Source organism: Podospora pseudopauciseta (genome assembly GCF_035222475.1).
Source record: "Podospora pseudopauciseta strain CBS 411.78 chromosome 2 map unlocalized CBS411.78m_2, whole genome shotgun sequence".
NCBI classification, from domain to species: Eukaryota; Fungi; Ascomycota; class Sordariomycetes; order Sordariales; family Podosporaceae; genus Podospora; species Podospora pseudopauciseta.
The window spans coordinates 320,977-345,487 of NW_026946663.1; the positions used below are offsets into that span (position 1 = coordinate 320,977).

Below are 24,511 nucleotides of genomic sequence, written 5' to 3' on the forward strand. Positions count from 1 at the left end.
AGGTCCGAGAATTAGATGGTGTGTTGTACGAACAACAGACCCGGGGTTGTCTCCCGGTTATCTGGGTGGGTCAGTATAGACAAGGATGCTGACGACTCACTAGTGATTTCTCTACTACTGACGAGAGATCATCACCAGCATATGATATCAGAGCGAACAGCCCAATCCATCCGCAACGAAGCGAGTTGAAACGGTCGTGCCAAGAAGAGATCTTAGAAACGGGACAGGGACCAGGGACGGGAGCATCTGATTGGCGTGCGGGAACCTGTGCTCACCGCCAAGGCTGTCAATGTTTCTTGAAACAAACCGCCGCTGCCATGGCGGCCTCTGTTTCCTGGCGCCGGTCCGGATCACGGAGTCGGGGGGCTTGACCGTGGGGCCGGGAGGATGCCGCTCAACTCGGCCATTGGGCGTGGTACGGAATGTCGACCGGAACCCTGACGGTCTTCTGTTCTGCTATGGCTAAATCTGCAGTCATCCTGTGTGGGTGCTCCCTCCCCTAGTCCGGCTACAGAATGGCATGACGGACATCGATACCAAAGATGCTGGATTTAGCAGTTGGATCTCGTCAGCACCCGAGTTTTAGGGCTATTGTTGATATCATCTTGTCACAACGGGCGCTTCAGCCGTACCTCGCCCAATGGTGGCCAATGCGATGCTGCAGATGGTGGCTGCCCTCCCTGACCGTCACCCTGGGACTGGAACCCTGGTTCGATCTTGCGATCGGTGGGGGATGTGCCCCTCTACCTCCACCAGTCGGCCTTTTACCACAGCTCCACCATCCACCATGTGTGTACCACATCACCAAATGTCGAAAAGGCGGCTGGGGACGGTGAGGACGGATAGCATACTATTGCCTGACACTTTGGTGGTTAGTTTGGTTAGTTTGATTTCAAGGATCGGCCGCTCCTGTCAGCGCTGGAGTCCTGCGTGCGCAGAGAGTATTTCCTAGTGGTCGCCTGCCTACTATCTGGGCAGTCACCTGAGGTTGTACCGCGGAAGGGCATCAGAACATCAATGTCTTCCACCCAAACCAGGGGTTATCGGCCATGGAGACGGCAATGATGACTCGGCTGCCTCGGGACGACGACGGTATGCGTAGAGAGTACTCCTTTCAATGACGACATCAAGACAGCACTCACCGAAAGGGCCGCCCAAACGAGGTCCCATAATCCCTTCGGTCCCCTTCCCGTTGCTGGTTGCTACTGTATGTGGCTCGTATCCACCGCAAGCACTTCAAACTCATCGCCAACACCTGTGTGCGATGTGTCAGCGTGCTTTCGAGTTTCAATTCAACCTTGCGATATGCCTGACCCCACTGCGCGGCACGATCTTTTCGGGAACCCTAATCATCCTTTGCCGGCGCCGGGCCCATGGTGATGATGGCACGATGGAGCCCTAGTGGTCTTTGGATGCCGACCGGGGAGCTCTGGGACGCGGCATGCGGGGACAAACGGAGTTTTGACCGACGGGGCTCGGGAGCGGGCCAACCAGGCTGGCTTGACGAGCCCGCAGTGCTGCATGTCTTGCGGCCTTTCGTCTTGGGGTCCAATCAGGAATCGGCTCGATAGGACGGCCGCAACACAGCCTCGCGATGGCTGACGGCTGCAGCTATTCGCTGTCGTCGTTGACTCGGTCGCTCAACAAATGGAGCATCAGTGACGTCGAAAGTGGAAACGGAATCGCCGGCAGGAATTAGGAGACGGAAGATGTAAATGTTCGCAGTAGCCTCTTCTTGTTGTGTTTCATCATTGGCAGTCTCCCCCACTAAACTTTAGTTGCTGCCAGTGAGTGCATTTACAATTGCTTGCTTGGTCGGCTAGCACCCAATCAGGCATCAAAATCAGGCAGCAGTCCTTGGGGGTGCTGTTGATGCTGACCATGTGAAAGAGCCAACCTCCCAAGAAGCTCGACGGAAACAAGGAAGGCGCAAGCTGCAATCTATCTTACCCCACCACAGCAAACGTTCATCGGTTATGTTGTCGACGCCGTTGGGATGAGATGCGAGATTCTGGGCTCATTTCCAGCCCCCATCCATGATATCGCCGAACACTTTTATATCTCTTCTGCCAACACGAGCCTCTGTGAGTAATTTCTGAGTGGCTGTGAGCCATGGCCATGATTCGGACCAAGGGATATACGTGGTAACTGACCGAAAAACATAGGTCTGCCTCCCGTTAAGTGCCACAGTGTATACAGGAAAGTGTGGCTTCAAAACGACTAGAAACAGTCAAATGAGCGTCAGATTAAGCTTCATCCGCACTCATAGATGCCCGTCTTATGTCGCACAAACTCTACAAGCCACCATCAGGACCCCCTCTCGGGTTGCTGTTCGGTCTGCCTTCTGCCGTACAAGGAGGTTCCCAACATCAGCTTCTCGATATTCATCTCTCCTGCGCTTACAGGAACCCATCGCCGTGTGGTATACTGTCGCCCAATCTTGAGGGCTCATGCCACACAGTGCCGGAATCCGGACGGTTTCATATTTGGGCGCAGAGAGACTGTGGCGATTACTACCCCAGATTCTTTAAAATGCCTTGAGATGCGGCACAGAGTCTTTTCACATTGTGTCGGGCCTTTCGAGTTGGCTTTGAACCCAACAGTCATGCCTAGTTCAAGGGGCAAAGCTGCCTTTTAGGCCCCAACCCGCCCCCACGTTCCCAGCAAACTCGGTAAACTCACGTTTCACCTTGAAAATCCACAGAGAGGTCCTTTTGTCGCGGTACAATACGAAAAGACACTCGGCAGCGAATATCGCCCCTGTGCCTTTCTGGGTTGATGGCCACCATGGATACCCATCGAACTGTGTGTGGTTGCTGACATCGAAGTCGGTGTCGAGCATACCATATCCGATGAAGCTGTCCGGTCTGACTTCGAGATCACCTCTTGTATGCAGGAGACTGGACCCCACAGGCTTTCTTAGCCAACCGTCGGCTCTCTTTCAATAGGGGGTAAATTGTGACCACCTGGGGGGCCTTTTCTGACACCCTGACGTCTTCCGTCCTGCCCTCGCGGTGTCATGGGACACCACCTCTTTCTCAAGTGAGATGGATGCGTGATATTACATGCAAAGGCGATGAGAATAGCAGCAAAATAACCGGTACGAGGAATGTCTCTGGCACCGAACAGTTTTGGTTTGCCCTCAGGTCCAACTGGATGGTCACACACAGGGCCATAGCAAGGCACATATTCAGACTCCCGATTACACTGCCCAAGCCAGACTCGCATGAGTCGGCGTGGAGAGATGGGCATTAGCGAAACAGTCAGCATCTTGCACGGGACGGGACGAGACGAAACGGAACGGTTGCGATCCTGAGGATTCCTCCGCAAAGGCGTCGTCCACCCCCGACCGTGCGTCTTGTTTGCGCGATCCTTCGTCTCCGTCCTCTGTCTCATGATGAGGATCATAAGAGTCACTCGCCTTAGGCAAACACATCCCAAGTCTAGCTGACCCTACCCAGCTGAAGAGCCGGAATCCTGCTTGGTCCATCGTGTCCACTTCGTCAGGCTCGTGACGTCTCATCAACCACATGGCAGCCTACTTGGTAGAGTTTTCTTTGGGACTCTGAGATTAGCTGGTTGTTGGAGCTGGGCCAACCACAATCTAGGACCACATATCGACCAGAAGCAGCGCCGTAATACAACGGTGATTGCGTGACGACTCTCTCCGGGTCCTTCCCCGGCGCAGTCCGAGATATTGTGCCTGTGAGATTCCCGAGAAAGCGGGCACAGTTTCAGAAGCAGTATACAGATCGCCGAATATCGCCAGCAACGACGGAGAAAACGGAGATGAGTCAACGACAGACAAATGAAGGTAGGTACAAAAACCCGATGTATCTTTTGCTTCACACCTCTATCCAATACTCTCACACCACCTCACACCACACATGCTCAACAGCAAGAACTGGGATATCTTCACCGGATTATGCTACCTGTCTTATACTAGGCGCCTCGATGTTTGGGTAGCACCACGACTCAGCCCAACGAGGACTCCTGGTTAATCAAGCTCGAGGCTGGACAGGTATCCACCTTCTGGCAGGTCGCTGGCAGGTCGACGACAATGCAACAATTGTCGAGGCATATTCAATCTTGAGTTCGTGTTGAACTCGGTGAGATCAGGCCTGTCCAGTCAATATACACCGTCACGATGTTTCACTCTCCTCTATCGCCAGACTTCCGGACAGCCTCCCATCGTTGTGGCTCTCTCGGTATTTCTACTCTCGGCCAACTCGGAAATCAATCGCAAGCCTGTAAATGAGAACAAATTCTTACCCTGTAGATCCCCCTTTCCCGTCCCAAACTGTGTATATAGACAAGTCCTGGACAGAATTGCTATCCTTCAAGACCTATAGGCCATCTTTCCAGGCCTATTAACTGTCTCTTCAAAGGTATGGTTCAGTATTTTTGCAGCGTCAGTTATTCTGTCCACGACATACGTGATACCTTTGATCATCCCGTAATGCAAAACCCCCCAAACATCAATAATCAACCTCCCAGAATATCTCCCTGCTTTGCCTACCTACAGACATCACATCCGCACATGCCTCATTTTTACATGATACAATGTTGTGATTCCTCATACCCACACTCACAAACATCAACCGACGTTCAGAATGAGAAAATAAGCGCGCGCGGCCAACAAGAGGTATCGGATACCTCGCAATCAATTACCCAGGCCAACCGATCGTCGACCTGGCTTTTTTTTTAATGTACATCATGACCAGTGCATAAACCGAGGCACAACATATTTGAAATCATGATATCAGTATTTCGAAATCATCAAGGCTGCTCTCGGGCTGGTGTGCAAGTGTAAAATCGTGGTGAATCTCGGTTACAGAAGAAACTAACCTATCATACGCCTTTAAATAAAATGAAGCCCCGTCAACAGGCAACTCTCGTAACGACCACCACGGGGAGGGTATTCATCTCCATCGTTGTAGCCCGCCCCCCCTTAAAGTGAATACCATGTTTGCCATATCCTTATTCCAGCCAACAGCTTCCACTTGGCGTGTTGTGTTTATGATCTCGATCGTTATTATGGGTGTACGTAAAACTTCACAATAAATTCACAGCAAAGCTACCCACCGAAACAGTTGTATATTGCTCGGGTAAGTAAATTCTTTGACTGAAACGCCGAGGAGATGGGCCTTTTGGTGTAGGTAACTACCTGCGAATGGTGTCTTTCTTCGTCTTCGTATGAGATACCTGCTAAAGAAGCCGATTGTACCTTAACAAGTCTTGATGTAATGGAAATATATTACCGCGTTGCTTATCACCTCTTTCAAAAAACAAAACGGATATGTACAAGACCCAAAAGACAAACACACACTGCAGGCCCCTAACCTCGTCAATATCTAATGCGCTCTGTTAGTTTTATATACTATACAATACCTCACCCGTCATATACTCGAAAAATGATTCTCTACCCCATCATGCACCTTCCTGATGTTAAGCTCTATGTCAAGAGTAGTGGTATAATACACGTCTATCAGTCGGCTAGAATACAATAAAACTCGCCCTTTCTAGGCCTGGCCAACCAAAATCGTCTTCTCTCATCTATGATTTCATCCTCCCTCTCAAAATTGCCCTCCGCTTCGCCCTTACCCTCCTCGCGGCGAGTGGCCTTTGCCCCTCTATAATCTCACGTTCCTCCCGGGTGGATCTCTTTTGGATTGCCCTGACCTCAGCTCCTTCCTCCGTCTCTCCCTTTCCCCCCGTGCCGCCAGCGGTTTCGGTTGCTGGATCTTAGGCTCATCTTTCTGCACGTGAATTGCACCGCGACCTGAAACCCCAGGCCTTTTTCCCCGGCGCACGGCCAGCAGCTCCCTCGCCTCAAAAACAAACCACCTATTTTTCCTCGCCGCCTTGAGCAGGGCCTCATCCTTGGCTGTAGCCCGCTTGATCATCTCACAAAGTGAAAATCTCGGCCTGAGAGAGAGATGTGCCGTTTTTGACCAGTCCCAGAAAGAGCGGATATCGTTGGTGGGTGCCGCTGATGCCCGATGTTTCCAATAATCATGACGGCGAAAGTCAGATAGCAACAGCCGTTTGTAGATGTCGGGCTTTGACAGGCAGACCTTTGCCGTCTCTTTGTTCAGCCACTGCTTCCACCGTTCCACTCTGGAAACTCCCCTCTTGATCAACGACTTTTCCAGAACTAAAATCTTGGCCAAATGTCGTTTGCTTCGAACGAAACGACCTGCCTGTACCCACTTGTCAGGCAAAGTAGAGAATCCCAGGTACTCTGTGAAATCAGGCGAGGTCGCCTTCAGGAGCGTCGCGACGCGGGATCTCATCAGATGTGAGTCAAACCCGGCGAGGACAGCATGGCGGAATATGTAGGTAGTCAGGTGGAGGCGCCTGGATGTCCAGGCCATCGAGAAGAGCAGTCGGTATGTGATCTCGTCTGGCTGTGCCAGGCTGTGCTTGGAAAAGAATCCCAAGGTTGACATCGCCAAGCCGAGTTTCCGCTGGTCCCGGCAATGGGAGAGTATTGTATTCAACGTAATTATATCCGGCCTTTCTCCAGCAGCAATCATAGCCTCAAGAACCTGGAAGAGGTTGTTGAGCTGCCCTGAGGCGCCGTACTTGTGAATCAAGATATTCCCGATCCAGACCGTCAGGCGCCAATCGGGACCATAAAGGTCGCGCTGGCTCTGAAGAAAAGACTGAAAATCTTGCTTCAGTTCAAGAGCCCGGTGCAGGTCGAGGCCAGCCATCTCTGCGTATATCCGGCGCATGCATTCTGGGTCCGTAAGATAACCCTTCGTGTTCATCGCCCGCAGAATGTAGCGCCTGACGTCTTCGGCCTTGATTATTCGCAAGAAAAGAAACCAAGTTTTGAAGTTTGGCGCATGCCCTTCTCGAACCATCGCACTGAGCGTCCGCTGGAAGGCTCGGAGGTGCTTGGACTTGACTGCGAATTGGGCAACCCAGTTGAAAACATCGGCATCGAGTTTAAGACCTAAAGACTTCACGCGGCGTACCAGCCCCCCTGGCACATGGGTGAAGCGGGACCCATGAGGTGATTGGGCGAGATATCGAAGAGCGTCTTTGAGGGCGGGAAGCGAAACTGCATCAACGCACTCCTCATCATAAAAAGCGCGCTGCAGCTGGCGGACAACGACATCCACATGTGTGGCCTGTTCATCACCCTCATTCCCGTATAAGAAGCGGTGCTCACCAGGCGTCAGTTGGCCACCCACGAGTCGGCGAACGTAACGCAAGAAAGAAGCCTTGGTCCAAATCTCGCCAGGTTCCAAGGGTGGAATCTGATCTGCCCTAACCGCGAGGCGATATGGCTCTGGGTGAATTTCATGAAACCTCGCTAGTTCACGGGGACGCGAAACGGGCTTCCTGAACTGCATCTCCGTTGTGCTGTCTTTTCTCTGCTTCGAGTCTTTGGCTTTGGGACCCGCGATTCGCAAAGACAGCTCCTCCACTGTCTTCGGTGAAAGCTGCAGCAGGTCTTCCCAATTATCCTCGGTTCGAGTTCCAACGAGAATGCCACCCTTCACTGCGCGAACAACCCCGTTATAGGCCGCTGTGACGTTATCAAGCCCACCAAAGATCAGAATAAACTTCTCCTGTGTAGCACTCCATTCCAACCCTTTTAGCCCACTCTCCCACACGGATGGTACCGGCCCCGTTCGTTTCCTATTTGTCGTAGTGTATAACCTCATCCGACATCCTGTTCGCGAACAAATATCCCAAAAGTTGTCATGAAAGTCGTCTTCCAAGCGCTTGAAGCCGTCATCTGGAAGTCGTACCTTGACCACAAGAATGTCGTGATCAAGAATAGGAGTCTGCTTCAACAGAGTCTCGAGAATGAGACGCCAGTCTGACACCCGCTTGTGACGCTCGTCGATATGTTGTGCTGCTTTGAGAGCGGCGCGGTGCTTCGAGGCTTGTTTCTGTCGAGATCCCCAGCTGGGGTTGGTGCCTAGATAGTCGACAGTAACGGGAATCGCCCCGTGAGGTTGGTATGGCAGAATCTCCAACCGGCTCACCAAGTTCTGTGCATTCTTAGTGGCGGCGGCCTTGGCGGAGGCATGAGCACTCGGGCGTGCATTGTTTGCTGGCTTCGGGGTGGTTTTGGCAAGGTTCGAGCGGCCGGCGTGGAAGAAGGCTCTCTGGTATCCGGAAAATGGGACAATCGCAGCCGAGGAGGACCAGTAGAACCGGGGAATCCGTGAGCGTTGCGACCAGGCCCTCCAAGGTTGCGTGACTCCCAGGCTCATTTGCTATGGATGTGGCATGTCGAATGGCGGAAGCATTCGGCCGGCCGGGGGTTCAATATCCGGGCCTTCCGATCTCTGTAAATGCCGCAGTCGCCGGCGTCGTCGCAGTCGCAATCGTCGTCGTCGTGGTGCCGTGGTTGCTGCTGTCTCAGCAAGCTGGAGCTTGTCAAAAAAATTCAAGAGCAACAATCCTGTCCCGCCCGCAGCCGCACCGGCTGCCCCACTTTCAACACAGTGACAAATAAGTTGCAAGGACACTGTGCTAGCATAATCGCTCTCTTTCAACAGAAAAAGGGGGTATTTTCATTATCAATATTGAACTCCAGTTCTCCCATGCCGGTATTGCTATTCCCAAACGATATTACCCACGCCTATGAAACCATCATGACCTCAATTTTTGGTCTCGCCGTTTGGAGGAGCTGGCTCTGAAGGGCCGGATTTATCAACGCCTTGCCACGACGGATCCCACCCCTTTCGATGATCCACTGCTCCTGTCGAATCGCCCTCCTCAGCCATTCCCTTGACGTCGCTCCAGTACTCAAGCTTTCTTACCTCCTCATCTGCATGCTTGACTGCGTCGGCGAGATTCCTCGCCCGCCGTTGTAATTCTCCATCTGCGTCCTTGCCTTTCTTCTTGCTTTGTGCCACCGTTTGATCATGGATCTCGGTCAATCTCGTCAGCAAGACCCTCCTCGAGGCCTGAAATACAAAGAGTGACATGATCTCGTGCATCACCTTCTGTAGCCCTGCCAGGTCTTCCTGTGCATGTTCAAGGTAGTTGTCCACTGCCTCGATCTTTTCCCGGTCGATTCGGGATGTCCGCAGTACGGCCAGAAGATCGCCAACATGCTCGATGTCGTCTGGTTGTTCAGCACCACCTGATTTCGTTGAGCTCATGCTAAGTCTGCTGCCTCGGGGGCTGGCAGTCCGTTTACTCATCCTGCTCGAGCTGCGTTCGCGTTCGCGTTCACGACTCATCTCTGACGACGGCCGAACGGAAAAGTACTCGGGATTGAGCATTTGGGGGTCCTGTGCAATGTACCCGGAATCTTTTCTGACCCGTTTCCTGATCCATGCTCGACGACGAACAAACGAGTTCCACCATCTCGCCTTGTGCCATGAAAACTTCTTAGAAAATGCAAACGAATACTCCCAGCCCTCATCGTCGACATTGTCGTCCTTGTTGATTTTCCACTCCGGCCAAGCCCACTCCCAGCTAGGATCGGGCACCTGAGCTGTGTGTATATCTGTCGGGCTGGGCTTGTGGGCGTAGTTCGTCCATGCTGTTGGGTCCAAGTTGCCCAGGGCTTTGGAGGAGAAAAGAGGTATCCCGCAGAGGAAGCCGCCTCTTTGGTTCTCGTAGAGAATCTCGATTGCCGACTCAGGCGCCTTTTTCTTGCTCACACTCTTCCTCCTTGCTGTCCCAGCGTTGACAGCGTCGACGACGTCTTCCCGTAATGGTGTAGGCTCTACAGGCTGTTAGTGTTGCTCTTCAGAAAAGATATGACACCGTGGGCGTACCATTGATGTGGATGGAGGGGCGCGGGCGTTCCTCCTCGTCTGCTACACCTACTCGCGCATTGCTGGCATCACCATTCTCACGATCAGATACCCCTAGTGCTGACTCCCGTGTTGAGTCCTGCAATGACGAAGACGGCCCCGCAGTAGGAGGCCCGATGGAGTCGTCCTCGGCCTCGGACTTGTCAACGAGGTTGATCTCGTGGTCGAAGTCGCTATCTTTGGGCGGGGGCACGCGACGCGACGAGCGGTGATGTTTTATTCTCGGCATGACTACCCCTTTACCAGAAGCATGACGTACCGCCGCCTTCTTTCAGATCCCTATGTCCGCAAAAATACATTGACAAAACGAAGAACACGGGGCCGACGGCTATAGCTGGGGCGCTTTGTTGGGGTTCGTGGAGATGTTTGATGCAATGCGCTGGTGCCTTGGACAGAAGTTTGTGTTGGAGCTGGCGCGTACGTGTAGAGATCGATGAATCGACAGGGGTGTCCTCCTCAGGAAAAGGCTCCACGCAGGTGCAATTCAAGACTAAGGCATGTGATTTGAGACAATGGGCATAATTAGGGGCTCCTGATGGAAACCAAACCAGAGAATTGAAGTGTGCTTGTCGAGAGAAGCGTGTGAAGCTGAACTGGAAGCTTCGCCTGCGCCATGATGTAATGTCGTTGGGTTAGCGGCGGTGCCCTGGCCAGTTTGATGCCAAGCTCCCCAGGCTGGCTCGTGCTTTTGCATCTTTACAGTGGGCTGAAGAACACTGTCTGAGAGAGCAACTGATGTATAGCTGATGGCTACAAAACATGAAATAACCCCAAAATCTGACGATGTATCAAAGAATTCAACAAGCACTGTAGAGCTGTCTACTAAAATGATATCCGCAGTGTCAACGAAGACTCTTTCCGTGTCTGCAATCTGAATCTCGAATACAGTGGACCCCATCCCCAAAGCGGGGCAGCGGCAGTGGTCGTGGCCCCACCGCAACGGACCTCTCGACCGCGAACTGCCCCTCGTCTACGTCATGCATGACCCGTGAATGAAGAGCTCTCTCCAAGAAGTCCCAGTTTGGTACCAGACAAAAGAGCAGAAAAACGTGCCATGAGGTGTAACCGGGAACGAATAGGGAGGTAGCAAACCAAGTAACAACTGGTTGCTTGCTTCCCCCAAATGCATTGAAATACCACAACCACCCATCTTGTTTGACCTCCAACTTCCATTCATCAATCAGATTTCACACAAGACACAGCTCCCATCCCATCAAAAGCAATAACGCTCGACAGCTTCCACTTCACCAACAAAACCACATAAACTTTACAAACAACCACAATCAAAATGTCCAAGTCTCGCGCCCCCCTCGCCCTCGGTGCCCTCGCCGCCTCAGGCATTGGTTACTACCTCTACAGCGCCGGCGGCAACCCCAGAGCAGCCGAGAAGCAGTTTGAGAGTACGTCCGACCATCACTACACCACCCACCCCATCATCTACCCCTGATACTAACTTGCCCCTTAGGCGACGCCCACCGCGCCGCCGCCAAAATCGAATCCAAGATTCCCACCAACTACCCAACCCACACAACCCACAAGGCCGAGAAAGAAGGCACCCGCCTCGGCCACGAGGTCGGCACCAAGATTGACTCTGCTGTATGTTTTCCTCGTTCTCGCCCTTTTTTTCTTTAAAATCAAAAACACTAACAATGCAAAGGTAACCACCGTCAACCGCGACCTCAGCCAAGCCAAGCACGAAGCCGAGGCCATCGCCAAACAAGCCAAGGCCGATACCCTCAAGAAGATTGACGAGTTTGACCGGACGGTCGAGGAGAAGGCCGCCAAGAGCAAGAGCTACCTTAGCTCGTGGTTCGGGAGCAAGTAAAGCCCAACTTATCAACTACTTAATAATGAAAGGAGGAGGCGGGAGGTGTATGATAATGGAAGGGGAGAGCGAACGGAACTGGTTTCTTTGTTTATCATCATGACATGAAGGTCGCGTCAGCGATATCTATACAACCACAACAGTTATGTTTGGGGGTTTTGATAACTGGGTGTTTTCAGGTTTTCGGGGTTTTCTAGTTTTGTTTGAATTTGATCTCAAGTTGATCGATCAATTGATATCATTATCCTATCCATACGTGCCCTAATCCCGTCCCATGTCCCCAAACCAATTCAACATTACAACACTCCTCCAGGACCCTACTCCGGCAAAGAAGCAGCAACCAACTTCAACATCTCCCCCGTACCCTTCCCCGCATTCTTCGGCATCTTGGCCACCCGCTGCCAATACTCCCCATGTCTCGGCTCCGCCAAAACACACCTGCTCACCAACCCAGCCCTCTTCTCTTCCGTCCCATGCTGCAGCAAAAACTTGTAATACCACGCCCACGTATCCCCATGGTCCGTGTCCAGCTTCAGCGCTCTCTCAAACCATTTATCCGCCTGCTCGAGTTTCCTCTCTTTCCAGAGGATATACGCCGCCGTCACCATCAGCACCGGGTCGTTCTCCACTTTCTTCATCGCCTCCGCCAGCAGCGATTTGCGCTGGGTTCGCTGTTCCAGGTGAAGAATCCTCTCCGCCCAGAGGAGACCGCTCTTGGGCATCTGCTGCAGGGCAGTAGCCATGAGGGTCTTGGCCTGAGTGATGTTACCGGCGCGACGCTCAAGACGGATGAGCTCAGTCCACAGCTCAGCCGATTTGGGAATTGCCTGCCTTGCTCTGTCGAGGACGGAACGGGCCTTGACCACGTTGTTGAGGCGCTCCTCCAGACGGGAGTACAAAAGCCACAAGGGGACCGACGAAGGAACGGCGCGGACACCGGCACCATATGCCTCCCTTGCCTGTGCCGGCTGATCCATGTCCTCGTAAATCTGCCCCTTCATCATCCAAAGCTTTGGGGCGTTAGGGAAGAGGCGGAGGGCGTCAATGACGAGGTCAAGGGCGGCTTCGCTGTTGCCTAGCTGGCGCTCAAAGGCCACGGAACGCATCCAGACACGATCGGTAGGGGCGTTTTGCCGGGCAGTCTTGAGCAGGTCGCGGGCTTGATCGATAAAGCCGTTGTCAGCCTCAAGCTTGACAGCCGCAAGCCAGATGTCCTCGTTATCGGGGTTTTGCTTGAAGGCACGGGCCAGAACGCGACGAGCCTCGTTAATCTCGCCTGCCTTTTCGCGGGCCAGCATGAGCCAGAAGGTCTCTTGGTGAGGGCAGGCCTCGACGGCTTTTTCAAGCGCGTTCCAGAGGTCCTCCTTGTTGCCGTGCTCTCTCTCCAGGTCAATGGCGGCGAGGTAAAGGCTCTTGCTGTTGGGGAAGACACGAAGAGCATAGGCGTATATCGCCCGGCCGGTGGCGTACTTTTCGCGGCTGATACTGGCTTTGGCATCTTCCATCCAGAGCTCCTTGCGGTCGTCGTCCTCGTCCAGCCCCCAGCCAAGGGTCTCTTCGATGATATTGCTGCAGGTGATGACCGCGCCTTCATCCTCGCACTTTTCAGCCTCAGCAATCCATTCTTCACGCTTGGGCATGGCGTTTTGCTTGACCAAGAACTTAACGGCGTTCTTCATGACTGGTCGTCTTGCACCCTCACCAAGCTGCTCCTCCAGGCGAGCGGCCGCAATCCACAGCTCGTGGGAGTTGGGGAGCTTCTTGACGGCCTTGTTGAGCACCTTGCGAGCATTCTCCGGGGTCTCTAAATGTGCCAGTCTCAGCCACAAGTCGAGTGATTCGGGGATAAGCTCAGTAGCCTTGGCTAGCAAAATGCGGGCATCTTCCACATCTTCTTCCAGGTTCACCGCATGAATCCATAAAGCCTCGGATTGTGGGTTATGATCCAGCGCCTTTCGGATCACCTTCTTCCGTGATCTTTGGTCATTCTCCAGTTTCATGGCCGCCACCCAGAGCTTCACCGACTTTGGGTTGTTGCGGATAGCTTCAGCCGCAATAATCTTGGCATTGTGAGTGTCGTTGATGTTGATATTCTCAAGCCAGATATCCTCATTCTTGGGACAATGCTGGCACCCAGCCGCAATCAACTTGCGGGCGGCACCCGGTTTCCCTGCTGTCATCTCCAATCTTGCCGCAGCCATCCAACTGGACGCCTGTTTGGGGTTTGAGTCTACAGCAGACTTCAACATCTTTCTGAACTGCTCAATATCACCGATACTCTGCTCTGCACCTTGGGTGCTGGCTAGTGAGGTCAAGTAACCCCTCGGATCCAGACTCGTGGCGCTACCTGCCGTAGCAAGCCCGCTGGTTTGTGATGTCTGCTCAAGTCTTGCCTTCAACACCTTGTCGCGGGCGGCACCGATCTTTGCAAAATCCGTTGTCGTTTCGGTTCCTCCGGGAGTAGCGCTGGTAGCAGTCCCATCGTCTGCAACTGTCGTGCCAAACTGACCCTGGTCTCTCGCAGCAGCTAGCACGCTGTCGGGCACAGCATAGAATCTCTCCATCCTCGCTTGTCGTGCCCTCTTGGTCTTGCCGGTGGCATCCTTTGCCTCGGGTATGTTCGCCCAATCATCGTCGGTGAGCTCGGCCAATTTTCTCTTGAGCCCGGCAAACTGCTGCTGAATCTTTGGGTTCTGTCGCTCGTATTCTTCTCGTTCGGCTTTTTCTCGTGCTTCCCTGTTCGCAAAAAGTAGACCGTTGGTATTTCGTTCTCCATTCATCTAAGGGTATAAGACGATAAACCGAGTGCTTTTGGGTGTACGTGTGGGAAGGAAAGCGCTGGGTTAGACTTGAAAAGGGGAGAGTACTAACCTTTGCTTTCTCCTCCTGCTTGCCATCTTCTCGTCTATATCTTCCCAGATCTTGTCTGCCTCTTCATCCTCTTTATCATAGAAACCGCCGGCAAACAGGCCAACCTCGTTGTCTGGATCCTGATATCGAGCGGCGTCATCGTTGTCATCATCTTTCGCATTGTCGCCACCGAGTCCCAATTGGGCTGTCCTCTTTGCGACAGCAGCCTTGATTTGGTCTTCGCTGGGACCTTCTCGCGCCGGACCCAAGTCAGATCTGGTGGTAAAGCCAGTGGCACCACGCCCGAGACCAGCGACGTAGTTCTCGGGCGCGGGCATGCTAAGGAAGTCCCTCCGTGACATTGTGGCGGCTGTTTATCGATCGCGATGTGGATGATGATGTCGTCTTCTATGACGAATCTTTATTCATGCGCCTGCAATGGTTGGCGGTCACCGTGGCCGGGGGCGCGAATCAATGATGGTAAACTGGTAACTTTTTGTTGCATGGATTATCAGTTGTCGCGCCAGGCACGAGCGAGCTCCGAGAAGTCAAGCAATGCTGCACGCCAAGCTTTGAAGAAAAATAAGTGGGACATACATCTGGCTTTGGGTTAGGGTTCGGTCTCTAGCCGCGTCATTCAAAGTTTTGGACAACTCTTGTATATAAGGTGTTGAAATCATTAACATAAATTCGTAGAATTTGGAAACTGATAGGCTGGAACGATCCTCTATCACAAGGTCAGTTAAACCTGTCCCGTGTGAGAAAGAGTGTTCCTACAACTTCAAGATGCTGATTATGTAACCGAGGCAGCCCAGCCTTCTGTATCCTTGGACACATAAGCCAAGATGCAAGTAAGACTCCAACTAATGCAGTTGGGCATATCCTGTTGCTATGGCTTGGCTGAAGAATCTGGATGCTGCCTAGGATTAGTCTGGGAGGCCGCGTCATAAAGCTTTGGGGCTGGCAAAAGAAGTTTACGAGGTGTAAGTGAGCTAATGGTAAGGCACTTGCTGGGCAGACTCTTGAGACTTGGCTTCCAGATCTTACTGTCAAGTTTTGACACTTGGAAATATATATGAAATAGTAGCAGGAAATATACAACTCGCGGACATCATGGTCCCATGCACCAACGGCCGCCTTCGTGACTCCGAACCCGAGGAAGCCGTTTTAAAACCGCGGGGGTTGGCCCATGGTGGTTGCTGTTATACTGTAGGGCTGACGGGTGAGCGCTTAGGGGGGAAGCAAAAGGGTGGGTTAGGGGTGGCTGGCAGCTGAGCGGGCATTGGACAATTTGACGGGAGAACCTGGGCAAAAGACACAGCCGCAATGTCTACCAAAAAAAACAACAGCCACATGCCCCCATCTGCCCCCCCCATCTGTCTCCAGTTGTCCCCGTCATAGTTAATTACCTTATTAGCGGCGCTCTCCCTAGCCGACTTGTACGGATGTACTTTTGGAAGCTCAAAACATCTCGACGTCGATTACAACTCCTCGCGCAAGCGCCCCCTACCCAAAAACTCGTTCTGTGTCGCTTGCCTGGCGGGCCTTCTTTAGCGGGGCATTGGATCGGTCAATGAGACATCACCCCGTTGCCGCATGAACCTCTGTGACGTCGGCACTCCACGAACACCACCAGAGTTGAACCTCAACCAACCTTCGGACGAAGCCGTGTAATCACCCAGACTAGCACTAGCCGACGGGCAAAGCGCACTTGAGCGCACACGATGGCAGGCATTGAGCAATTGGAAATCCACAGCAAGGTATGTCCGTTCTGCCTACGGCATTTCTCAAAGTTGCCGCTCCTCACGGACCTGACGCGCCTTGCACTAGCTATTCCATATATGCTGACAGTTTGTCTTGTATCGCGAAATAGGCCTACATTGTACGATGGGTCAAAGTAGATGTTGGCCACACCATCTCCTGGAGCGTGCAACCTCACAAGAAGTCCATGTAATACCTCGGCCCAATGATGCCCCAATTGTCAGCCTGAGCCTTATGCTGATCCAATCTTTTCACCTAGTAACTTTGGCATTGTTAAGCACCCCGGGACCGGCGAAACGAATCTGACCTCCTTGGCCGACGATGCAGGGCTTGCCGATCAACACACCGAAGGCGTCGCCGAGTCGAAACCCGGTCTCTTTGCGAAAAGGGACGCTAGTACCGCCCAAGATCAGCTCGCCAAAAAGGGCTTTATACCGATACACTGGCATGGAAAATGCGAAGCAGACAAAGTCTCGGTCGGCACCTACGATGTTACACAGGCTGGCATGTTTGGCCTAGTTTTTGACAATACCTTCTCGAAGCAAACATCCAAGACGGCGACATTCGTCCTTCTAACATATCCGACCGGCGCCCCTCCTCAGACTGCACGAAATCTACCCAATCTACAGGCGGGACCTCTTGCCAGTGCGAGTAGGACGAGCTTAGGCAAGCATGGCAGCCCCCGGCTCGGTGCTGCTGCCTCGGAATCCGTCGACAGTCTACCCAGCCACACCCGAGGACGCGCATTGTCCACAGCTACCGCTGCCGGTAAGAGTGAGAGCGGCGTGTCTAGCTCCTACCATGTTGGCGTCCTGCTCAAGAGGAGGCGCAAGAAGGGCCAGGGCTACGCCAAGCGTTTCTTCTCTCTGGACTATACGACTTGTACTCTGTCTTACTATCATAACCGCAACTCCTCGGCTCTTAGGGGGGCTATTCCGCTTAGCTTGGCTGCGGTCGCAGCGGACGAGAGGAGACGCGAGATTACCATTGACTCTGGAGCTGAGGTATGGCACTTGAAAGCATCGAATGCCAAGGAATTCAGTGATTGGGCACGGGCGCTGGAACGGGCAAGCAAGATTGCTCGGGGGGTGGAATTGCCTGCCACTCAACCAGTGTCCTCGGAAAGTCAGGGGGGAGTTGCACCGGTACCTCATATTACCATTCCGAACAGCGCGCAAGACGAGGAGAGGGAGTGGAGGCAAGTTGAATCTCTGGTCAGCAGGATGGTAGGCACCAGAGATGCTCTCCGGCGCCTGGTAAAGGATATGGCTGCCGAAAAGCAGCCACCTAGCGGCCATGGATACCTTTCTCCAAGCACTCCTACACTTCCAGAGGAGACAGAAGGTTATTTCGGCCCGCCGACAACCGCATCAGCAGCAGATAAAAAGTCTTTCTGGAAGCGCAAGGCTAGCGGCGCCGCGTCTCCTCTCACCCCCCAGTCTTTCCAGACAGCTGCCAGTTCCTCGTTGACAATACCAGCATCGGGCCATAGCACCCCAACACAAAATGGGTTCAAGAAACAATATGGTGCTCTCCAGCAGGAAGGGCCAAATACTCTGGAGAATTGCACCGCGCTGTTGAGCGATCTGGATTCAGTCGTGATGGAGTTCTCGACTCTTCTCGCCACCAGCAAACGGCGACGGTTGCCTGCACAATTATCTGCTCAGCCAAGAGCAAGCATTGAGTCGTCCGCTTCAACGGTCGACGAGTTCTTTGATGCTGAAGCCGGTGATGCGGATAGGTCGACAAACCAGCTGATGATCATCGAGCACCATAGTGAGGATGATACCCAGGCATCAGATGTTGAGGAATCGATCCACGAGTCCTCGTCTGTCTCTTCGATTGAAGATGAAGACGACTATGCTCAGAACGCAGAGGGTGGTGCCAACCTGTTCCCACCAAAGCCGAAATCATTGATCCCCCTTCCAATCACGGAACCAGTCACCAGACGCAAGACGATCCCGCCAGCCAAGGTAGCGCCCCCAAGTTTGATCGCGTTTGTCCGCAAGAACGTCGGCAAGGATCTTAGCACGATCAGCATGCCTGTTTCTGCCAACGAGCCGACGTCGTTGCTCCACCGCGTTTCTGAACAGCTCGAGTACGCTCAGCTTTTGGATGCGGCGGCTAAGCATTCTGACCCCAAGGACAGGTTGTTGTACATGACTGCATTTGCGATCTCTGGGTTCAGCAACACCAGGGCAAAGGAGAGGTCGATTCGCAAGCCCTTTAACCCACTCCTTGGTGAAACCTTTGAGCTTGTCCGTTCCGAGGCAGAAGTGCCTGGTGGTTTCAGGCTTCTTGTCGAGAAGGTCACTCATCGTCCTGTCCGGTTGGCTATGCAAGCTGATAGTGCGCTGTGGTCTTTCTCTCAGTTCCCGGCTCCGTCCCAGAAGTTTTGGGGTAAATCTGCCGAGATTACCACTGAAGGCCGGGTAAGGGTTAGCTTGCGTTTGCCAGACGGCACAGACGAGCACTACAGCTGGACCATTGCCACTGTTTTCTTGCGCAACGTGGTCATGGGTGAGAAGTACGTCGAGCCGGTTGGGAGCATGAACGTGAACAATGATACGACCGGGGCCAAGGCTGTCATCGAGTTTGTAGCAAAGGGTGTTTTCGGCGGCAGGGGAGAAGAGGTCAAGGTGGAGACGTACGGCCCCAACGGCAGCAAATTGGGTGCTGGGTTGGCGGGCACTTGGACCAACGGGCTGAAAATCGTGCCGGGAAACAAGGAAATCTGGAAGCCGGGGCAGTTGGTCGAGAACGCGGTGAATACCTATGGTATGACTACCTTTGCCGCCAGTCTGAACGAGATCACGCCGATTGAAAAGGGGAAGCTGCCGCCTACGGATACGAGGTTGAGGCCTGATCAGAGGTTTGCGGAGCAAGGGGATTTGGACCAGGCGGAGGAGTGGAAGGTGAAGCTGGAGGAGGCGCAGAGGGTGAGGAGACGGGTGTTGGAGGAGAGTGGGGAGGAGTATAAGCCCAAGTGGTTCGTCAAGGTTGCCGGGGGGGAGGGCCAAGGGGGGGAGGAGGTGTGGAAGCTGAAGGGAGGGAAGGATGGGTATTGGGAGGAGAGGGCTAGGGGGAAGTGGGAGGGGGTGGTGGATATTTTTGCTGGGTAGTTTTTTTTTCTTTGAGGAGACAAGCTGAAGTGGGTTTTGGATGATGGGTATACCGAATAGAATTTTGGGTGGTGTTTCTGTGGTAAGATTTCTCTCTTCTCTGTACTCTTAGCAGGCAGGTGTTTATGTGTCAATTCAAGGAAGTATTGAATGTTCAAAACCAAGTCCGCGCAGCGTGGAGGAGCAGGTTTCTTTTGGGGGTTAGGGTTGTAGGTAGCTCCTGGATCTATCGCCATTCGCATTTTCAGCACTTCGCAAAGCTAGCATCATGGATTGCTCATAAGGTATCATGGTTGGCACATTTATGACTGTCTCCGATGGAAAAGTTGGTTTTGGAATCTAGTACGTCCATACAAAGAATTTTGTCGGTGTTGGTTGTGTCTAAGTATGGTTAGTCCTATGTGGACAATTGAATACCTACCTTTCCAGGTTGTAGCCGTCCTCACCTTCAAAGATTCAATCATAGCAAACATTAGCCTTTCACATGATCAAGTTTTGTTTTGATATCCGTCTCGGCGAAATCGATATCCTCTCAAAATCCGGTATGAGAATACATCTTGGCTACCTACATCTCCCCTCATTGGCGAACCCGAACTCCCTCAGCTAGGTAGCTCCTCTCTTCCCATCCGGCCACTCACCCCTCAAGTAAATAATTCCGCGGCCTCGTGATTCGATCCTCCCCTCCCATCCATTCACCATACCTATTCACCCTCAAACTTTCCATGTCTGTTTGTTTGGGTGGTAGTCTGGCACGTGGCCAGTCTCTCATGTAAGGCAAGTGCATGGTACTTCATCACATCACATCCCCTTCTCCCACCCCCCCACACACACATACAATGTACAACCCGCGACACTCTCCTAAACTCAACAACGAAAAAGCATGGGGGTTAGTCTTACTTTCTTTTCTTTTTCTTTCATTACTGACGACATAAGGCTATAAAGAATCCTTCGTGGGTGGGGGTTGCCATGCAGAAGGGATGTTGATATGCATGGGCTCGGGAATAGGTAGAGAGTCGACAAGCTTTGTTGATGTTGGTTGTTTCCTGCTCTGCTACCTACTGACGGGAGTTATAATACAGATACCACGTATATAACCCACATTGTATCCCACCACTTCTTATCTTTTGCCCACCTCGAGAGAGCACGCCTATACGAGCGAGCCACCCCCACCCCGCGGTCTTTCTCACGTTGTCACATGTTCGCTATGTGTATGTTGAATGGCTCCATTCAAAGATCGAGTGTAAATTCTTCCACAAATGTTGAAGCGTGGGAAATGTATACAGGATAGTTGGCGATGAAATCAACGTCGAGTTATCCCAGAGGTGGTGGTGTAAGTTAGTAGTCAAAAAAAAAAAATGGACGATTCAAAGCACCCATTTCCTTCTTTTTAAACTTTTGTGTGCTCCTTGGGCTTGGGGGGGTCTTCCAAAATTCCATTTCCCCTTTTCGGCCGGACCCATCTCTGAGTTCGTGTTGTATGGCAGGCCAAGTAGCGTAAAGCCGGGCAATGGTTGCACCAGCCGTCACAAGGCTCCTGACCCTAGTTCGTCCACTGATCTGATCTTAACGGCTCGGTATATTATATTGAAAGCAAAATGCAGCTCTCCATCCCCATCTGTACCCCTCAGATGCTTCTCGACGAGGCCTCATATCGTCCCGTCAAGTCATCAATAGCTTCGTTTGAGATGCACACACCTCTCCGCATCCTGCATTAGACGACCGATCTTGCCATTTTTCAACCCGAGGGGAATGTACAACAGCAGTCCGAGACAGGATCAACTGTGGGGGCCCTTCATTCTTGGTCATAGATGGCGGGAGCAGTCCGAGGAACGCGCGCAGAAAATCGCACTTTGCTCGCTTGTGGACAATGGCTCCATGCAAATACTGCATCTCACGAGGGGGCCGCAGACGCAGGAAGCCATCCAGATGCTCTGCAACCATAACAAATATGGCTCAACGTGCCAGAGCCTAACAAGTCGGGCAACGGCACCCCTCCAACCCGCATGCTGAAATTGGGGTCGTCTCGCACAATGGAACGGCGGGTTCTGTCTCAATGCACATTCCTTCAGAGCCTCGTCTACCATGTGGTCGTCCAGCTGAGATGTGCTTCTCAGGTAGGTATATGATGGAGAAGGATGGCGAGTGGCACAAAAGCTGTCGAACCTTTCTGTATATAAACATATTACTTGATGATTAGCTGAAGCCGGGATGTGATCCTTGCCCTCATCCCGTCCCCTTTCCGTTTCCCCCCTTTTCCTATTTCACTGCACTTCACTCCAGCACCCTCAGATGGGTAATAGAAACGCATCCAGTGCAGATTTGTTGCACCTGCAACCACATTCACATGCAGGCGACGTGTCTCTGCATCTAAATTGCATCCATGATACCAGTTTGAAACCTTTTTGGCCAATTGAGTGCTTGCTCAGGGATGATCCGCGTAATATCTGTCATCTCCAACTACCGAGCGAAGTGGAAACCTGAGCCAAGTTGATGATACAATGCAGGTTCAACTTTTTTCCAGCGGCTATCCTGGTTGGTCTCCGAAGATGATGTCGAGTCTGTGCTGCCGGCACGTAGAAATGGACTCGGCGACTTGCTAGGGTAGCTCCAGGTGAACTCCTTGCCTTTTCCTTTCTCCTGGAAGGGTATTATCCCCGAGTCAGAGACGTCACTGTGCCCTTCCATGATGTGTTGAACAGGTGGTACGCTCAGAGAGGGCCGATAGTCGGAATAGGACAATGTTCCATCCAGGTGAATAGAAGGGTCCCAAGAGACAAACACCAGGGCATTGAGGCCTCCGGGGGAATCGCTACCTGTGGAATAGACCAAGGAGCGTTCATCCCATGCCCCTCGAATGTTGCCGGTAAAGCCATCCGGATTCAGTACGGCGTACAAATCGAGGAGCACAGGATCTGGATTGGAAATGTCTGGCTCGGCAGGCCAGGAAACGACATCTTTGTGCCTGTAAAGATCATTTACTTCCTGGTCAAGTGCATCTTGGGCGCTGTAGTCTTGTGCTACGGGCGAAATTTGCCGTTCGTCCCGCTGCCCCAGGCTAGAGGTACCCCTGGGCCGTCGTGAACTGCCTCGGAAGCGGATTCGTTGATCATTAGGATCCGTGGAGGTGGGGTCGTCCACCACGTCCAAAAATGTTTGACATGCTGAATAATAGCAGCGAATAGGGCTCTTGCTGATCGCGAACATCAGAGACGAGGCGTTGTCGTCCCCCGGATGTACAAAATGGGGATCTCGTGATGGTGGTGCCGTGTACTCGGTGTGCTGCAGTTTGGGATTCATGGTCTCGGGTGATGCTGCACTAGGGCTCCCAAATGATGAGGCTCGGCCATTTGTTGCTCGAGCGACGTCGGAAGTGGCCTCGTCGAAGTTTACCACAGTGGTGTAGTAAGTGCGTCTAGGCCAGATGCGCCCTGCAAGCCACTCTTTCCTAGACTCAACCACCTTGAGCTGGCCTGTTGACTCGTCCTTTAACATGCGAAGGAGGTACCACCTGTCATCGATCACACCCTCATGCTGATTCCTTCTAAAGATTGGTGGGTTCGGTGACTCCCATTTTTGAAGGCCCTCTCTTGTGACCGGGAACCTGAAGCAGGTATAATGTGAGATCCAATCAACCTCTTCCACCTCCAGAGCGGCTTGGTTGGAGATGCCGTAGAACCAGCCATCAAAGATCTCAAAACAAACTGTCAAGCCCACATCCACACCCATGACATCCTGTATCTCGAGTTTGTCACTCAGCCATCTGCGAGCACTCAAGTCGAAACCCCAGATGACCCAGTACCGGTACAGGTCCCTGCCGATCTCGGAATTGGTGCCATAGTAAAGAAAGTTGTTGTCGTTGCGTACAAAAATCTTGGTAGTTGAGGCGACTTGGCGGACGGTAACCACCTGGCCAGTACACACGTTGAAGGCCAGAAGCCAACTGACTTGCTCTTGGTTTGGCTTGGCGTGTGTGTACAAGCAAGAAACAATATCGTGGGCGTAGTGCAGTACCCGGACCTTGTACCTGCGGGTCATTCTAGACTCGGGAAGGGCCACGTGGAGAAGGGAGCGGATATTGATGACGGTCTCCTGTGTTGCTGAACCGTGAAGATCCAGGATCCGAATCTCACGCTTGCGAATATAGCACAGTATGCCATTCTCGTAAAGCCATGTTTCCGCGTGGGCGACGACTCTCACAAGATAGGGAGACACGGACGAAGTGGCAGCTTGGCGCTTGATCAGCCTCCGCAGCTGTTGGGGCCAACGCTGAGTGAGTCTCGCACTGCTTGCCTCCAAGCTGTAGGGGGCCTTTGTCTACGCCACCGTCAGCGTCATCTTTTCCGTGTTTTTTCTCCAATCACGACAATACAAGTACTCACCTCAAGGATTCGCTTGGCAATGCAGTATTCCAGGGTCAAATACTGCATCCGCTTGCAGGTGAGACTGAGATTGCCGACGTCGAGCAAATCCAGATACTCAATAATAAATGAGACCAGCTCGTATGGAAGCTTGACCAGCGACATCACCTTGGACCTTGATGTGGAAGATTGCCGTCAACCATCGAAAAAGCTCCATGGACCGGAGACAGTGGTGGTGAGGACAGACAGGTCCGGAAGACGAGGCGTGGCAGCGAGCAACCAGGAAGGAGTGAAGGTGCGGATCTTGGGATTCAACGCATTGTGACTGCTGCTGAGTGTCAGAACCAAAGGCAAGAACTGGGCAGTCGCTTCCATTTATAAGGGAGACCTGCCCTTAAGAAACCAGGAACGGAAAGTAGGTACCTCGATAGGTGAGGTAAGTATGTACCTACTTAGCTTTGCTTCTCGGCCCAGGCGAGGCTGGGAAACACTGTCTGCCATTAGCTGGAGCTCTTGCAGTTGGAGCACACAGGCCCCCCGCTCACGCAACGAGACTGCATGGATATCCACTTCCGGAAAATCTTCTTGGGTTGTCGTCTTGCAGTTTATTCGCTGAGTAAAAGGTGCAAATTTCAAGTTCCCATCAATTACGAGTCTCGAAGTGAAGATCCCTTGAGGGAGATGGAGGTGGTTTCGGAATGTGGAATGGCAAGAGACACCGCGCTCGGCAGAGGGCACCCACCCTTGTTGATGCGTGATGCGGCTCTGCTCATGCCCTGAGCGACGGATCAACAC

The 24,511-nt window shown here is 52.7% G+C and overlaps 6 protein-coding genes across 6 annotated transcripts; 2 read left to right on the forward strand and 4 right to left on the reverse strand.

The window, feature by feature from the left end:
* Positions 1–5,633: 5,633 nt before the first annotated feature.
* On the reverse strand, positions 5,634–8,240 carry QC763_200650 (uncharacterized protein; the record flags this gene model as incomplete). The annotated part of the gene is made up of 1 exon (XM_062909099.1): positions 5,634–8,240. One exon carries the CDS (start codon positions 8,238–8,240, stop codon positions 5,634–5,636), a length of 2,607 nt encoding a protein of 868 aa, XP_062767843.1.
* Positions 8,241–8,630: 390 nt separating this feature from the next.
* On the reverse strand, positions 8,631–10,689 carry QC763_200660 (uncharacterized protein; the record flags this gene model as incomplete). The annotated part of the gene is made up of 2 exons (XM_062909100.1): positions 9,762–10,689; positions 8,631–9,709 (listed from the first exon to the last, which is right to left on the reverse strand). Exons 1-2 carry the CDS (start codon positions 10,027–10,029, stop codon positions 8,631–8,633), a joined length of 1,347 nt encoding a protein of 448 aa, XP_062767844.1. The 5' UTR covers positions 10,030–10,689.
* QC763_200670 (uncharacterized protein) lies at positions 10,640–11,847 on the forward strand. The gene is made up of 3 exons (XM_062909101.1): positions 10,640–11,200; positions 11,266–11,396; positions 11,458–11,847. Exons 1-3 carry the CDS (start codon positions 11,089–11,091, stop codon positions 11,623–11,625), a joined length of 411 nt encoding a protein of 136 aa, XP_062767845.1. The 5' UTR covers positions 10,640–11,088; the 3' UTR covers positions 11,626–11,847.
* prp1 (U4/U6 x U5 tri-snRNP complex subunit Prp1) lies at positions 11,781–15,099 on the reverse strand. The gene is made up of 2 exons (XM_062909102.1): positions 14,497–15,099; positions 11,781–14,361 (listed from the first exon to the last, which is right to left on the reverse strand). The coding sequence occupies exons 1-2, from the start codon at positions 14,835–14,837 to the stop codon at positions 11,943–11,945; spliced, it is 2,760 nt and encodes a 919-aa protein (XP_062767846.1). The 5' UTR covers positions 14,838–15,099; the 3' UTR covers positions 11,781–11,942.
* Positions 15,100–15,541: 442 nt separating this feature from the next.
* OSH3 (Oxysterol-binding protein 3) lies at positions 15,542–19,629 on the forward strand. Its single transcript, XM_062909103.1, has 3 exons — positions 15,542–16,235; positions 16,349–16,425; positions 16,496–19,629. The coding sequence occupies exons 1-3, from the start codon at positions 16,200–16,202 to the stop codon at positions 19,356–19,358; spliced, it is 2,976 nt and encodes a 991-aa protein (XP_062767847.1). The 5' UTR covers positions 15,542–16,199; the 3' UTR covers positions 19,359–19,629.
* Positions 19,630–20,182: 553 nt separating this feature from the next.
* Positions 20,183–24,449, reverse strand: QC763_200700 (uncharacterized protein). The gene is made up of 2 exons (XM_062909104.1): positions 23,738–24,449; positions 20,183–23,672 (listed from the first exon to the last, which is right to left on the reverse strand). Exons 1-2 carry the CDS (start codon positions 23,879–23,881, stop codon positions 21,816–21,818), a joined length of 2,001 nt encoding a protein of 666 aa, XP_062767848.1. The 5' UTR covers positions 23,882–24,449; the 3' UTR covers positions 20,183–21,815.
* Between the last annotated feature and the right edge of the window lie 62 nt (positions 24,450–24,511).